Source organism: Pseudoliparis swirei, chromosome 11 (assembly GCF_029220125.1).
Source record: "Pseudoliparis swirei isolate HS2019 ecotype Mariana Trench chromosome 11, NWPU_hadal_v1, whole genome shotgun sequence".
Lineage (NCBI taxonomy): Eukaryota > Metazoa > Chordata > Actinopteri > Perciformes > Liparidae > Pseudoliparis > Pseudoliparis swirei.
The window spans coordinates 24,731,088-24,747,682 of NC_079398.1; the positions used below are offsets into that span (position 1 = coordinate 24,731,088).

General features: G+C 42.0%; 1 protein-coding gene across 1 annotated transcript in view; it reads left to right on the forward strand.

Moving 5' to 3' along the window:
- The window catches only part of stxbp6 (syntaxin binding protein 6 (amisyn)), a 51,143-nt gene that overhangs the window by 10,828 nt on the left and 23,720 nt on the right, over positions 1-16,595 (forward strand). The window contains exon 2 of the mRNA XM_056426881.1: positions 284-503. Coding sequence (XP_056282856.1) covers positions 350-503 — 154 coding nt within the window. The 5' untranslated portion in view covers positions 284-349. The remainder of the gene's footprint in view (positions 1-283; positions 504-16,595) is intronic.

Here is a 16,595-nt window from a genome sequence, read left to right on the forward strand (position 1 = left end):
TTTAAATGATTGCATCATTTATTGCCATTAAAACTGTATTTCAAGTCTTAAATTATTACATTATATCCAAAAATGTGACAGTGTGCACACGGCATCTGTACTATAATCTATTTAAAAACAAAGCACGTTAGTTATAAAGTTGGCATCAAGGCTCAGCCACCCGCTTTGAGACTGGTGTCTCCTAAACTAAAAGTGAGAATCAGACTTGTGTGTACCTGTAAGGAGTTAGCCTGGTCTATCGTCATTTTACTAAATCAGTTTGCGGTTCTCTTGTCCCCTTCAGGAAAAGGGGATCTCCACCTCTCCAGCCCGACTGTTCGCGAGCTGCTGACTCCTGCTGACTGTCGAGATGAGTGCCAAGGCAGCCATCAACAAGGTGGTGTTCAAACCCCACGATGAGAAGATGCTGGTTGCTGTGCAGGTGAAGAGGAGGACCAAGAAGAAGATCCCATTCCTGGCCACTGGTGGGCAGGGGGACTACATGACCTTCATCTGTGTCTCAGGTCAGAGGTCAAATAGAAATCTCTTCTCCCTGCTTCCTCTGCTCTGTGTTTGTGTTTAAATGTCTTTCATGTCTATCTGTGCGTGTTGCTTGTGCTGTTGCATCCAAAGTCACATTTCATCACGTTGCCCTTAATTCCCCCGTTAATGTTTACATCAGAGTAAACATGAACTTGTTTTTGTTTACTTCACCAAAAGAAAGACACACTAAACCAATGTACTGCCAGGCTTTAGGTCCATCCTTTTTAGATTGGATTTACGCTGAAAGTGAATAATTGTTTGACCAGAAATTAAGGTTTTAATTATTTTTTTTTCTTTCTCCTTTTTAAATATTAGCTTATATATTGCTCGTGAATTGAATTATCCATACCTATAATTCATCAGGAGGAGAATGACTAGAGCATATTCATTTGAGTGCCAGCAGAAGCTGCTTCTGAAGATCAACGGCATTTCTTCATCCTCCCATTGTAATGTGTGTTCGCCTGTGCTTTAGCAGCACATGCTATCACTTAAAGGTTAAACGTTGTTCAACTGTGACGAGGATCAGTACAGCACAAAGGCCTGAACACACTCTCTGTGCAGATTCAAATTCAAGGTTGTCTTCTGGTCTCTACTCGACAATAACTACATAAAAGCCGTTGGTGTGGAGGGGGGTCTCCGTCAGCCTCAGGTCTCTGAGGCGCTCAGAGGGCTCATGACAACGAGTCTTTCTCCCTCCATGTGGAAACGAGCGTCGCCTGATATCCTCTTGTCGTTACGCCGGTCTTGTGACGTCTCCACGCCGCCTTTGTGCCCAATTTGAGTTCAAATCTGTTAAAGCTACTGGATATCCTACACTGCTCAGTCTGCATGGCATCATTAAAATGCGGAACATATCCAATCTTCTTTTTTATAACAGAATGCATGACATCATACGGATGGATTTCTAGATTGATCTCGAGGTGAAAGTTGTTGGTCTGAATCTCAAATGTGACATGACAAAGGTTTTAGTCTGTTTGTAATTTTGTTAAATTTGGTAAAATCTCTCTCCCTGTCTGGCATCAGTCTTCTCTTCACTTTCTAATAACGGCAATAAAATCCTCAAGAATTAAACTAATAATATTGTAGAACTCAGGACGTACAAATATAACACAACATGTGCAAAATATAGACTTGCTCATCCTTTATTTGGTAATTACACTCGTAACCTCAGATTGTGTCAGTTGCTCTGTACATTCTTTAAGTGTGTGTGTGTGTGTGTGTGTGTGTGTGTCTAAGTGTAACCTGGAGCGAGAGAAATTCTTTGTGAAGGGTAGCCAATTTAAACTGCCTTTGTAAGTTGCGCTCAGTGAAGGATTCATACCTCTCTGCGTCTTCTGGCTGGAGCACCATCTGCTCCGGTGGCTCCAGAGGGTCTGCTGTCGGACTGTGTGACTGAAGCTGCTGTTGCATTCTTACCTTCTGGTACTTGTTATGTATCCCCGCTGCATAGGTTCATTTAATATGTTGGTCTGTTGGGGATGTAAGTGGGAGTCGAGGCTAACTTCTTTTTTCTTTTTTTAATTAGCTGGAAAATGATAACTTCCAGAATTCATTCACTGACATCTTCGCTAAGAAAGACTTCAAGCTGTTCATCATCCTTCTGCTGAAGAGCTGTTGATTGTTTGTAATTTCTAAAGAAGGGACACGTCTCTTTTCCTTTTGAAATACATGCTGCAAGTGTGAATGGATGTTCCATAGTTAGTTGAGAAGTTGTCACTGAGAGCCTCCTTACAATCTCCCATGCCCTGCGTCGTTTGCTGTGGGCTCTGTGGTTAGAGTCTCCGTCCTCGGCTGCTGCTGTGCACGTCGTGTGGGAGCAAAGTCGTGAAGGCAAGCACTGTTGTGCAGTTTGCTTAGTCATGTGGCAGTTTTTTAAAGCCAGCCAGCCATTGTTCGGAATTGTGTGTGTGTGTGTGTCTGTGTGTGTGTGTGTTTCGTTGTGTTCCCATGGACCGACTGTATAGCCGAACATGAGTGTCAAACCAGGCGCTGCCTCCCAGCGTACTGGAGATACAAATCTGGTGTGCGTGACTTTAAGTGCTCGGCATGAGCGTAAACTATGTGAAAGCATTGAGTGTAAAAGGGGGGGAAGGGCTCGCAGCTACATGTTAGGTTGTAATAGTTTATTTTGATAACATCTGCAGAGGTCTTATGTTTTAAATTAATACATATAGAAAGATATTATAATAGAAAATATTAGGGAGAATATTGATATTGTTATTAATGTATTATGAAGCATAGGGGTAATGTTTACTCTATGCAAATGTAAATGGCAAGAATTAATGTATGTTTATGAGAGTGACTGTATGTTAGTATTATAGATTGACGAGGCCGGTTGAATTCCGTGAAGTGACTTACAATAACAAGAGACTTTTATTGTGAAAGTGACTTTAATGAGGACAATAACAAGACGGGACTCCTATTGTGAAAATACTTGTTTAGCGACTTGACCGGAAGTGACGTTTTGACCGGGGCCAGTGATTTGGAGTCTAAAACTCCGGGGATTAGAAAAATCGGGTCTCTTCTACAGGTATCCCCGAGGCCGCAAGGCAGAGGGGGCGGAGCAGCCGGGAGCCGAGGAAGAGCGCCTTGAATGTTTGTTTTACACTTCCTGCCATTAAATGTTGATAACTTAATTCACGCACGTCCAGAAGCCTGTTTTCCATCATCTGCGAAGTGCCCAGTTTCAGAACTACTACACATACAGTAGCAGAGAGCTCAGGGATGAAGGGCCGTCGAGGGGCGCCGTTATGTAATCTGTGGCCCGTCGCTGAAGGTACAGCATGAGGAGCCGCCACAGGCTTCCCGCTCTCAATGGGGCGCCGTGATGAAACACTGGGCCGGCACCGCGGCTGTCGCTCCAAGATCATATTCTGTACGTCATGGGATCTGACTGAACACAAGAAAGAAAGAATCTTTTCAACAATGATTTGAGGCGTTTCTTATCCATCAGGCAGGTAATACGGATGTTGGGCAATCGGCCCGGCATCCACAGCACTCCGCTTGAGCGTTCTCTTCAGTGGAGTAGAGTCCGAGATTTTGAGTTGTCTTTTTGTCTCAGGTAGAGAGCTACATCCATCTATTGGACATCAGGGCTCGGACAGCTGCCACTTGAAGAGCTTCTCATCTTCATGTGGCTCCAGGAAAACAGTAGCAGTGTGACTCACGGAGCGAGTCATTACTATTGGCTGTTCGTCAGCAAAGTGGAACAACAATATTCCTTCTAGCGATAAACGGTTTCCATTAGAGGAGGCTCTTTATCCACAAGGCCTGACTCGGTTGTATGCGAGTTGACGACAGGCTTCTCCGTGTTCTGTGTACATTATTAAATTCACATTCATGTTCTCACCTTTTCTAACCTTCCAACGATGACCTCTCCGATGGTTCAAGAACGGACACACAGCCTAAATCATTTCCAATTTGACTTAACCCTCCTGTTACCTTAGGGTCAATTTGACCCCATTCAATGTTTAACCCTCCTGTTACCTCTGGGTCAATTTGACCCCATTCAATGTTTAACCCTCCTGTTACCTTCACATTTTCTAACATATTTTACCCTCGGGGTCAATTTGACCCCAGCTATTAAAACCTCCAGAAAATTATTAGAATTAATATTGTTTCCCAAGTTTAAGTGTGAGGTACTTTATGTTTGTTTGTTGACTACCTAAATAGCCCTTTAAATATATAAAAAAGATGATGTTTCTTATATGTTTGACACAGTGAAAAACAGCCTGGGGTCAAATTGACCCCAAGGAACACCGACATTAAACATTGAATGGGGTCAAATTGACCCTAAGGTAACAGGAGGGTTAAATGTACAAAAGTCAACCTTCTCGAGTCTTTGCCTGGTTTCACTTGACCCCTGTGTTCATGAAATGCTCCTGACGAGAACCGTACCACTTTGATCTCACACACTCGTATGGTTCACAGAAAGTTGCTCAACTCCACACAGAAACACATGTTGGTGCGTCTGATGACATAGGAGGAGTGTGCTGGAGCGAAGCCAGGAGCTCCGCGTGGACCCCGTTGGTCCGTGAGCTCTCTCTTTGATCACCGGGCTTCATGCGGCGCCGGTGAGGCCGGACCTCCGGGCTGAAGCACGGCACCGCCCACAACATGTTTGACAGGAGAGAGGTGAGGCCAGTTGAGCGAGATAAGACACTGAACGTTCCCTGGAGGAGGAGCCTATGAGTGTGAGTGTCCTGATCTGAAAGGTAAACATATTTCTCACCATCCCATTTCGTGTGTGTGTGTGTGTGTGTGTGTGTGTGTGTGTGTGTGTGTGTGTGTGTGTGTGTGTGTGTGTGTGTGTGTGTGTGTGTGTGTGTGTGTGTGTGTGTGTGTGTGTGTGTGTGTGTGTGTGTGTGTGTGTGTGTGTGTGTGTGTGTGCGTGCACCGAGTGAGCAATATGAGTGAGCAAGTGAAAGAAATACCAGAGACGATGCATACTGGAGTGTGTGCGCCACTCGTATCCCGGTGTTAAGCCGTGTCCTAGTTTTGATCTCATCGAGATGTGATGCTAATATGAAACACGAGGAACACAATCCAGGTGTTGAATCGTTTGTGTGCAGTTGTGTCTCCGTCCAGGTTTCTCAATCCAATGTTTCTGAGGGAAGCATGTGGGCATCGATGTTTACCTTCGCATTGAAAATGTGGAAGGTTATGTTTTGATCGCCGTGTATTTATTTATTTATTTGTATGCGTGTTACTCGCATAACTCAAAAAGTATTAAACCGAATCGCATGAAATTTGGTGGGATGATTGGTTATTATCCGGGGACCATTTGCTTAGATTTTGGGATTGATCGGGTCAAAGGTCAAGGTCATGAAAAGGTCAAAATCTTCTTTTTACCATATTTCCATTTTTATCCAATTGGCATGCAACTAATGCCAAAATGTTCATAATTCAATGCCCAATCTTGGGATATGCGAAGGTATGCGCTCTACCGAGTGCCCATTCTAGTTTCTCCATGTATTCATGCACGGTGTGTTTATGCAGGCGTTTTATTGTGTGGGTTGGTTCACTGTTCCGTTTAATATGTACGTCAAATGCTTGGAATCTCATCATGTTGTCTCGGTTAGTTCGCATATCTGTTTGTGTGGTTCGATGTAGTTTCTTTTATCTGGCCACTTTCCCCGTGCACCGTTGTTGTTGTTGTTGTTGTTGTTGTTCTTCTGAATGTTGTGAAAGTGTTGATGTCACACAACAGCAGGGAAAGGCTCAGAGAGATGAGGGGATGTGGCCACTTTGGGACCATTGAGGAAGTACTTATTGGAGATAAAGACCACACCACATGTGTTTTTGATGCTGTGTACTCTGACCATATGTATTGGCTCATTGATGGAGCGATGACCGTCTACAACTCCCTGCATACCTGGATGTCGTCATCTTCCTGATGTTCTCAGCTTTTGTTTTGTGCAAACGTTTGCACCCCAGAGTCCCAGACCCTTCCTCTCATCTGCGCAGTGTGAGATGAAGGGAAGAAGGAGAGGAAGAAAGAAGAGCGAGCTGGAATAAAAGGGCCAAAGAGCCCTGGCTTTGTAAAAGTCAGACAGCCGTATAATTAGCTAAAGCTCTGCTCTTGTAAAACTGAGAGACTTCACAACCAAACATTTCATAACCAATTAGAGTTGCTCAATCCAACTGACTTTCCAACACGTTTCATCTGACTGTATTAAATCTGTCTTTGAGGATGTTCAAAGTACAAATGTCCCATACAAAGAACATGTGATTCATCTGATGAAGAATTAGGCTTCTTCCAGCAGAGTTCATTCTTATTTCTCAATTCATTGACATCCCTTGATTATTACCAAATGTCATGTCAGTGCATTTTAACTCTCCACACTTTGCGACGCTATTTTCTCATTCTGTAATTTGTCGGTAATAACTCCTCAGGAGTTGCCTGATAAAGGGAAAAGTAGTCAACTGCTGCATGGTGTAAGCACTGGTCTGGAATGAGTAATTACACATATACTACAGGAGGTCAATACAAGGTGTAACTGTTTGATCAAGTTTTGAATTTGAATAAATCACAAGTGAGTCCCGTGTCCCGCTGGGCCCTAAAGACAGCAGCTGCCGGCTGTCCCGTGTTCGTGATGATAGTAATGGATGATGTACTGATTCCCCACAGAATGTGGCGGAGCGTCCAGCCGTCCGTCCATCAGTGAGCACACTGACACGTGTCACCACCGAATCCACTTTGCAGAGCGGAACAGCGTCATCCTTCTAATTTGTCAAGTCAATTTTGAGTGTGTAGCCATTAGTTTGTAGGTCCTTTGTAGGTATTATACCTTAATGAATGTGAGTAATTCATTATGGATCTGTTTTATTTATACAGTTAAGACACAAGAAGGAAACTTGGAGAACTATTTGATTTTCAGGCCTGGAAAACTGCACTCACAGATTGTCTCCTCACACTCTTGAGACCTTGTCTTCAGCCAATAGGTCAAGACCTCAATCTTGTCTGGATCCTGTTGCACTTGGCCCTCTTTCAACAACAGGATTTGACAAAGACTTGGAGAGGACCACTTTCTGTAACCATGAAGTCAGAGTCAATGTTCTGGACTGCTTGCTCGCTAACAACTCTCTTCTGTCAACTTCTTGATGGATTCCTCCTGCAGAATATTGCCTTCCATTCAGCTGACATATATTTCCTCCACTGTTTCTTTAATGTGCAAAGGCCTTTGTTTGTCTCGTGACTTCTCTGGGCTCGTGGAATCAGAGCATGAATACAATAGAGTATGAATTAAACAAATATGTGTTCTAAATTGTTCTCATCATATCCCAGATTGAACTTTTCATCTTTGACTGAAATATTGAGGACCCCTGCTCAAACATGGTAAACCATTGACTGGCTGTACAGCTCGATGTCCGTGAGCAAACTGCCTCCCGTGACTCTCAAGCCCGAGCACTCTGTGATGAAACTCTTTACAGAAATGGAGCTTGGCAAAGTGTTTTCCAGTGACTACAACCATCCTTCAAGCCTTTACAATGGCCCAAACCCAATGCTTTGTTTATTCAAGTAACTGATGTACCTGTCTCCGTTTGACTGCAGTGGACCTGATTGGGTCATTTGTTTGTTTGCAAGTAGAGGAGAGTATGCAATGAACTTCATTATGAGGGAAAGAATAGGTCAGGCATGGAAGGAAGTTATAAAAGGAAGCACCCGTGTAACATTTGCAGTTTTCATCCAACAATTGGTTTGGTTGAGAATTCCCATTATGTGGACCTTTTTTGATCAACAGTTCAATCAACTGTTGGATGAAAATCGGTATACAGGGACATAGCAACATGAGTTATTGATACTACACAATCGTCAATCCTAGACACAGCGTTGATCTGCTTAAAGGATCCGCTGTGTGACTCAAATGATGCCAGATAGCATTTTAAGACACTGTTCAGACTGTTGGTTTTATTAATTTGCACAGTTTAAAAGGTAAAATGTACACAAATAATCAGTGTTGGTATTGATGTGTACTCTACTGGGATGTGCACTTACCATCACACGATTTGTTTTCAACTTTTTAGAATGAATTATTTAGTGTGGCAACACTGGCAATGAAGACCTGTTTTAGAAGAGGCCATGAGCTTGAAAGCTACGAAAACAGCCAGAAGGAAAGGAGGACTACTTGTCAAAATTGACAGTATATACCCACTTAGAGTACAAGACGAGACGGGGAGGAGCAGTCGGTAGTGGAAGAGACGGACATCTCTGTGAACAAAGGGAGGGAAAGATCTCAAGGGCCCTAACCTCTAAAAGTCTTTACTGGAAAGCAGCATGGTTTGAAATGGAAAGTAGAATTTGGAAAGCCATTACTGTTAAATACTCTGCCATGCTTTAGTTTTTTTAATGTAACACCAGCTGAAATGGCTTTTTTTCTGCCATAGTCACAGCATTTTGCAAGTGCTGATGGATTGATTGATGTTTTTTATCACTGAAGGTAGCCCAAGTTATTAGTATGGGCGGTCTGCTCTAATGAGGTGTCAGAATTTGATTGTCTAACCACGTCTGCAAAAAAGTTTCCTGAGGTAAACCCCGTGTGGACCAGCAACCAACAACAAGTTAATAAAGCCCCCGATGTTTCCCCTGTCAGTCTCCATGAATGTGTAAAAGAGAGAAATAAAATGTCCGGATCTTTTTTAGGATCCTAGGTCTCTGCTGTAAAATGGTGGTTCCATTACTCAGGGAGAGAAACTGGCTTGTTAACTTACTGTAAGGGATTGAGGCAAGAATTATTGATTAGGCTCTTTTGCCGAAAATGTCTTGCTGCTGTCAGAGCAACTGTTTGTTTGGCTCTCTCCCTCCAGCCCCTGCATATGCTTAATTGTGTAGAAACATTAAACAATTGAGCAACCCCCCTTCCCCACACACACACACACCGTGACTCATAAATATAGAGACCAAGTAGAACTGCTGATCCATCTATTCCATCGATGCGATTCCCGGTCGTTGTCGGCCGGGGGATAGCTATATATCTATTTTATCTAGCTACTTTTTTCTTAATTCATGAGGCATGTCACAAACTGATACCTCGGCAGTTTCAAAGGATCCATTCGTTGGAATGTTTCACTTCTCATGAATTTCAATGTGCATTTACGCGATTTATATTGTAATTTTAACATTGGACATTTAATCTATTTGCAAACTGGGCATTCACTACAGGAAGGATGCATTTCCTCTAACATGCAGCCTTACCTGTCGCACTGCATGATCAGTCGTAGATGCATCCTCTGGTCCCGCAGGCTTTGAGCAAAGCTCATCTCTAATGGGATAGTTCCTGGAGAAGGCTCATGGAATTCATTTGTTATAGGTTGTGAATGAGATTAACATCATAAGGCCAAATGCTTTTCATAATAGTAGCATGGTGTACATGTACTGACAGATGATGTTGTGTAAACACTTTTATTACATGTCTATTTCGCTCTTCTGTCACCGATGACAAAACACCTTAACATACTTGATTTTGAAAAAGTGGCTGCAGGTGATGATTTTAGGAGGCGTTTATTATTTACTGGGTCTTGTGATGTACAGCAGTCGATTTTCAGGTTTTACTTCTTGGACGTAGCAGAATTGTTTGGTATGCGGTCGGACTGCAGCTGAACAAGGATGATTTAAAAGGAATATAGTAAGAACATCTTCTCTGAGGGGTTCTAATACGGCAGAGCAGGACTGATACCATCAGATGGAATTTAGCGTCGCATCCGATCCCACGGTTACTCACTTGCTGAGCCTGATGATTATTATAGTTTTAAAGCAGCTGGCATCGATTTTGAAGTGAGACACATGGATTTGATTGGATTGTTAGAAATGAATTCTATCAGTTTCTTGAAAGCAATAGTGGATTTGTCTACGTCCCAAAACGGAGAAGAATTCTTGCTTTCCAAGCAGATCTCCAGCTGCAGTCTCAAAGATGAAGTGCGGAGTGTTTGATTTATTACCATACACCACCCTATGTTATGTTCTTACTACTTTTATTATTTGTTTTTTTGTGAAAGAGGAGTTGCGGTGTTGGAAAGGAGAAGTATGGAATGAATGTTTAAATCAACAGATTCATAACAACTTTATAGTTGCACCTGCTATCGGGAGGTTAACACGGGGAATGATTTGTGATCCTTGACCAACAAGCACTGAAGGCCAAATCTACACGAGCCAACCTCTGGCTGAACAGTCCATGGTACTAATGCTAGCAATTTGTCAAAGGTCGTAGACTGTCCCCTTGACCCCAGACATTTTTACCTTCGCATTGAAAATGCGGAAGGTTATGTTTTGATCGCCGTGTATTTATTTATTTATTTAGTTGTATGCGTGTTATTCGCAGAACTCAAAAAGTATTGAACCGAATTGCATGAAATTTGGTGGGATGATTGTTTATTATCCGGGGACCAGTTGATTAGATTTTGTGATCGATCGGGTCAAAGGTCAAGGTCAAAGGTCATGAACAGGTCAAAATGTTCTTGAATCGCATGAAATTTGGTGGGATGATTGGTTATTATCCGGGGACCATTTGATTAGATTTTGGGATCAATCGGGTCAAAGGTCAAGTTCAAGGTCATGGAAAGGTCAAACTCTTTTTTTGACCATAGCACGATACATTTTTGTCCAATTGGTATGCAACTAATGCCAAAATGTTCATAATTCAATGCCCAATCTTGTGATATGCGAAGGTATGCGCTCTACCGAGTGCCCATTCTAGTTTATTTATTTATTTGTATGCGTGTTACTCGCATAACTAAAATAGTATTAAACCGAATCGCATGAAATTTGGTGGGATGATTGGTTATTATCCGGGGACCATTTGATTAGATTTTGGGATCGATCGGGTCAAAGGTCAAGGTCATGAAAAGGTCAACATCTTCTTTTTACCACAGCGTGGTCAATTTTTATCCAATTGGCATGCAACTAATGCCAACATGTTCATAATTCAATGCCCAATCTTGTGATATGCGAAGGTATGCGCTCTACCGAGTGCCCGTTCTAGTTTATACATGTCGTAACCCTTTCCTCCCGAAGTGGACACAGATGTGCAGCTGTGCAGGTCACTTGTCCAGTGTGCTGCTGTTTTCATGTCTGGCAGGTAGGCCAGAGTCCAGGCATGCAGGCTGCATATGTGTCCTTTACTGATTGTTTTGTTCGGATGGTGGTTGGGGGTGGGTGTTTGTTGGTTTGTTTTAGATGCAGCCTTGTGTGATTGGTTAGCTCAGGCCATTGGACGTGGCTCAGCTTTGATTCAAACAGACGACACTGAATCTACTGGGCCTGAGTATTTGGACCTTGTGGGGAACATCGGACCCTTTTTTGGAAAATACACACAATCGTGACATCGATCCACCACGCAAACATAAACAATCTGTTTCCCTTAATGTCTTTTGCCATAGTTATGAGAAAAAAACCCCGCCTGTTGTGAGATTAGAACAAATTGCTTTTTTAGAAAAATAATGTCCTCTTTGTCAGGAACAAATCTTGAGCATCATCAGGGTCATGTCACACTTCTGAAATAAGCCACAGTCAAACAAAGGGGGATGCAAACTCTGGCCAACAGTTACCGTTGGTGGTGTTGGTGTTGAACACGGAGAGAACACTCTGGCTTTATTCCTGGACCTTTCTAAAGCTTTTGACACGATCGATCACTCAATACTTTAAAATAAACTGAGCCATTATGGTGTTAGAGGTACGGCACTTGAGTGGTTTAAAAGTTATCTTCGTGGTCGAAAACAATATGTGAAATACAAGGGGTTCAAATCAAAATCATATGATATAACTTGTGGAGTACCACAGGGTTCTGTATTGGGACCCCTGCTATTTATATTGTACATAAATGACCTTCCAAAAGTCTTAAAACGTGTTAAAAGCATCCTCTTTGCTGACGACACAACTATCTACATTTCATCGAAGGACCACGATAACTTATATCAAACTGCAAATGAAGAGCTACAAATTGTATCTGATTGGTTCAAAGCGAACAAGTTATCTCTAAATGCACAGAAAACTAATTATATGCTAATAAATAAATCAAATAATCTCCTAGATCAAGATTTTAGGCTTGAGATTGATGGGGCTAATGTCGAAAAAGTCCAGTGCACCAAGTTCCTTGGTGTTTATATTGACGACAATCTGCGCTGGCATCAACATATTGACAGTTGTCGGAAGCGTATACGAAGCGGCACATTTGCCCTGCGCTCCGCAAAAAATATACTCTCAACAGAAAATGTGCGTTTGTTGTACCACAGCCTTGTCCATCCGCACCTCTTGTATTGTAATATGCTCTGGGGATCCGCAGCTAAAACTCAGGTCAAATGTCTCGAGATTTTACAAAAAAGGGCTGTGCGGATCATCTGCAACGTGAAGAATAATGAACACACTGAGCCGCTTTTTAAGAGATTGGGCATTCTGAGATTTACAGATCTACATTTGTGTCAGACAGGAATTTTTATGTACAGATTTATGAATAATAATCTGCCACATAATCTGTTACGTATGTTCACAAGGAACACACATGTCTCGACCACAACACGCGGCTGCGTGGTGGCATTCATATAAATAAACATACAGTCGACATTGTATTTAAAAGCTTCATCTGTAGAGGTCCAAAGCTCTGGAGACAAATTCCGGACGAGGTCAAATCGGCATCCAGCATCAAGGCATTTGCTTCTCGACTTAAACGCCATCTCACTTCATCTTGAAAGTTTTAAATATTGATTTACAGCCTGGCGGCACAGTACAATAGAGGAAAAATATTTAAAATAAAATGTATATCCATAATTTGATGTTCGTGATATTATTTTTATTTATTTTTCTAAGTTATCATTAGTTCACATTTGTCTTCTATTATTATTTTTACTATGACTTTTTCTTTTTCCTGTTCTGGTTTTTTTGTTTTTTGTTGTTGCTTGTACGACATTTTATGTTTTCATCCATATGTGTGTGTATTGTCTGTGTGCCTGTGGTAGTTGGGAGGGGGGGGGGGCTAAAGGGTTAGGACAACTCCTCATCTCAGAGGAGCCTACAGACCTCGGTCTTTGGACGGTCCTCCATTCGTACATTTTTTTTCTGTTGTTAATGTCTGTCAGTATGTACATGTTATGTATGTACTTATGGAAAATAAATTACTTACTTACTTACTTGGTGTGTGTTCAAAAGGCAGAGACAAAGTCTGAGAAGTTACACTATCTTGAGTAAAGGCCAAGCCGTGTGTCCTGTGGATCTGTCTTGCAGCTTTAGGGATTGTGTTGGTAGTTTTCGACTCATCGTGGCGTCCGAAAGGTTTCCTGACCCATTTGTTTCCCCACAGTTTTCAGGTTAGACATTTCTGTTGATTCTAGATTCCAGTCGTGGCCCCTTGTTGACTTCACAACAAAATAAGTGCTGTACATTGCTATAAGGTGGGGCAGTGTCTCTGTATTTCAATCCAATTTCAAGGCTTGGAAATAGAGGATTTTGGAATCACCTTTGTCGTCATAAACTTACAGATTTTCTTAAAACATAAAAAGGCAATTACAACTTTATCAGCTCTCTCCGTTATTGGCAGGCATTACTATGTCTGTTAAACATAACCGGTTTGCTTTTGAACGGGATGTTCTTTCATCAAGGAATTTCATGATGTTCAAGAAATGAATCGGCAGGCAGAGCAGGTGCTGCCGAAAGAAAGAACCCGGAAATAAACGTGGCCTTTTCTGATGAACTTAAACGACTTGGGAAATGAAATAATCAATTATTGATTATTGTAACAGCTCCTGTCACAACCCCCCCACCCCCACACCTAACCACAATTAAGATGACATCACACTGATTGTTGATTGTGTGGTGTTGTGTACTCATCCATAGTTGATTGTGAGGTTTCATTCTGACACCTCTGTGACCTTTGAGTGCATCGATGAAAGTTAAGATACCGTTGACTTTCATGACTCTTCTCCCATGCAACCCGTAACTCTGAAGGAACAACTTGGGGAGAAGAGATATTAGTATTCTTGCCCTTAACTTTAATCTGTTCATCTGCTCATCCAGTCTTTTTCTGTCACGGCTCTTTTATCTATTCCTACATCTCTTCCTCCCCCTCTTTCATCACTCCCATCCCCTCTCACTTGACGGGAAGCCACGTTTCACTTCAGAGAATAACACCACTGCAGTTTTACTTTGTAGAAGTCTCTGGGTTAGCCACCAGTGGTTAGTGGAATATTGTCTGCCAGTATGTTTAAACAGTGCGTGTTCTTACCTTCGGTCATTATGTGCTCCATCATAATATAAGTGTCGTCTGCAATCCACAAGCCAACATTATTTTATTATTTTATAGTTTAAATGTCGTTAACTGGGCAATAAACTGATGGTCTGTCCAGATTGTCTTTTTTATAGTCCTGGTTTCTTGAGAGGAACCGGGGGTTTGTGACTCAGATTGTAGATTCTAGGTAAAACTATCAGCGGGAAAGGGGAAACCAACTACAAACAGACCTGAGGCAGAGAGCTCAAACATTTCTTTCTCCATCCTCCCAGAACTTAATACTGTTACGTTTCCCTTAACATCAAGAGTCTACCGTTAGCTAACTGGTAACGTTAGCATGGATACCAGCATGCTGACCTCATTCAGTGTTGTTGAATTCCCCGATGCCGCTGTGGCTGGAGGGATGTTAGAGATAAGTGGAATGTGCAGTGTGTGTATTTATGTACTCGTGAAGGCTTAATAAGTACCATGTGCTACTTAAAACGTGCTGTTATTCTCGTCAACATTCATTGTAATGTTGAGAAAACATGCTAAAAATATACAATCACTGTTTTTACTTGTGTCAAATAAATAGACTTCATGTCCTCAAAGTGCAAGTAAAACTATGGAAATGTGAAATGTTGATAACCATCTGGTCTGCCTTCACCGCCTGTTAGAGTTACTGTGTCATGATGTCACATACATGTCAAGCACAAATGATGCTTGACATGTATGTGACATCATGTCTGCTGTGTCTTCATTGCAGCATCTTTGAAGCTGCACCTCTGCGGTTCATGTCTGTCTTTTTTTTGTAGACGGGTTTTCTTGTCACTTGATAGAAGTTGATCTTCATCTGTATTGTTGCATCTTTTAGTGTTTCTTTGGTAGCCAGTTAAGCTGCCAGCTTTATGAGTCTCTGCATTGGCGGTTGCTCTTTATAATATGTGTATTGTGGGGATTTATGTTGCAACAACATTAAAAAGTCAAAACTGTGACGCAATTGAACCTTTTTGAGGTTTGATAGGTAATATGCAACACGCCATTGGTCGGGCATGTGCCTCATAACTCACCTGAGCAGTGTGTATGTGGACAATGTATCTGCCTGCATTGTAGTCTTACAGATTAATGCGGTTGTGCCTGATGTTTTTAACGGTTTACATGTGCATGGTCACTAGGGATGCGCCGATCCCTATCGGCCGATATTCCCATTATCGGTTTTGATCGGCGTTCTCAAAACGGCCGATCAGATGACGTAACATCTGCGAGAACTATCAGATGTTTCAATCGCCGCGCACCGCAACGGAGACGATGCGCCCGGCGAGGGCTGCAGAGGTCAGAGGTCAACGAGGGGATCCTCACCACCGAGCGGCGTCCCCGTCCCCCGAGTTGAATCTCTGGGTCGACTCAGCCGACTCTCACATGTCTGCCCCTATAGACTGATGCTCACGGTAAACGCATTCTATCGGGAGCAAAGAGGGGTTTGATAAAGTTAGCGGAAGGATTTAAGTGACAACATCCGGTTTCTCAAAGTTAGCGGAAAGAACCACGTGAAACAACATCCGTTTTTCTAAATAAGATGTCGACAAATCATACACGAACATATACAAGTAAACAATGAACTGAGTTTGTATCTTTAGAGATAGTTTCTGAGATTTAGCTTAAATTATGCTAACATTAAAACATTTTTACTGTACCAAGGAAGAGTTTATAAAAATAAGTCAGACTTTTGTATGTTAAGAAAAGTCCTGTATATAGATTTCCCCAAGAGTTCCAGGAAATGAATAATGCAGATGTGTTCCATACATATCTGAAATCCCCTACAATAGCAATCAAACAATTTTTATGTCTCAATTAGGACATTTTTCAAAGTAAAAGTCCTAAATGTTTAAAGAAATCTGTAATTTCTTTAATGTTTGAGGTGCTTTATATATGTATTTCCTCATAGTCCTCATAGCAATAATGCTACACAATAAATAGAATGCTTCAATCGACACCGTGATCGGTGATCGGTATTATCGGATCGGCAGATACTGATTTCAGTGATCGGTGATCGGCACCCAAAACCTGACCGGTGCATCTCTAATGGTCGGTCACTCATTACTGTATTGACCTCTGATCACATCAGGGATGGCAATACAATATAGCCTGCACCATGTGACACTTTAGATGCATTCATGACCTAGTATATATAAAGTAATAATCAAATATGTTATATTAGTTGTATTCACTTGTTATAGTTTTGATGAACCCATATCCTCAACACTGTATTTAATGTATTTATTGTTCTCATGGGCAGCTCTGTCATGCCCCTCGCCCTCCTCCTCTCTGCCCATGCCTATAGTGCAGACTTTACACCAGCATGCCGGTTAATGGTGCTCATGA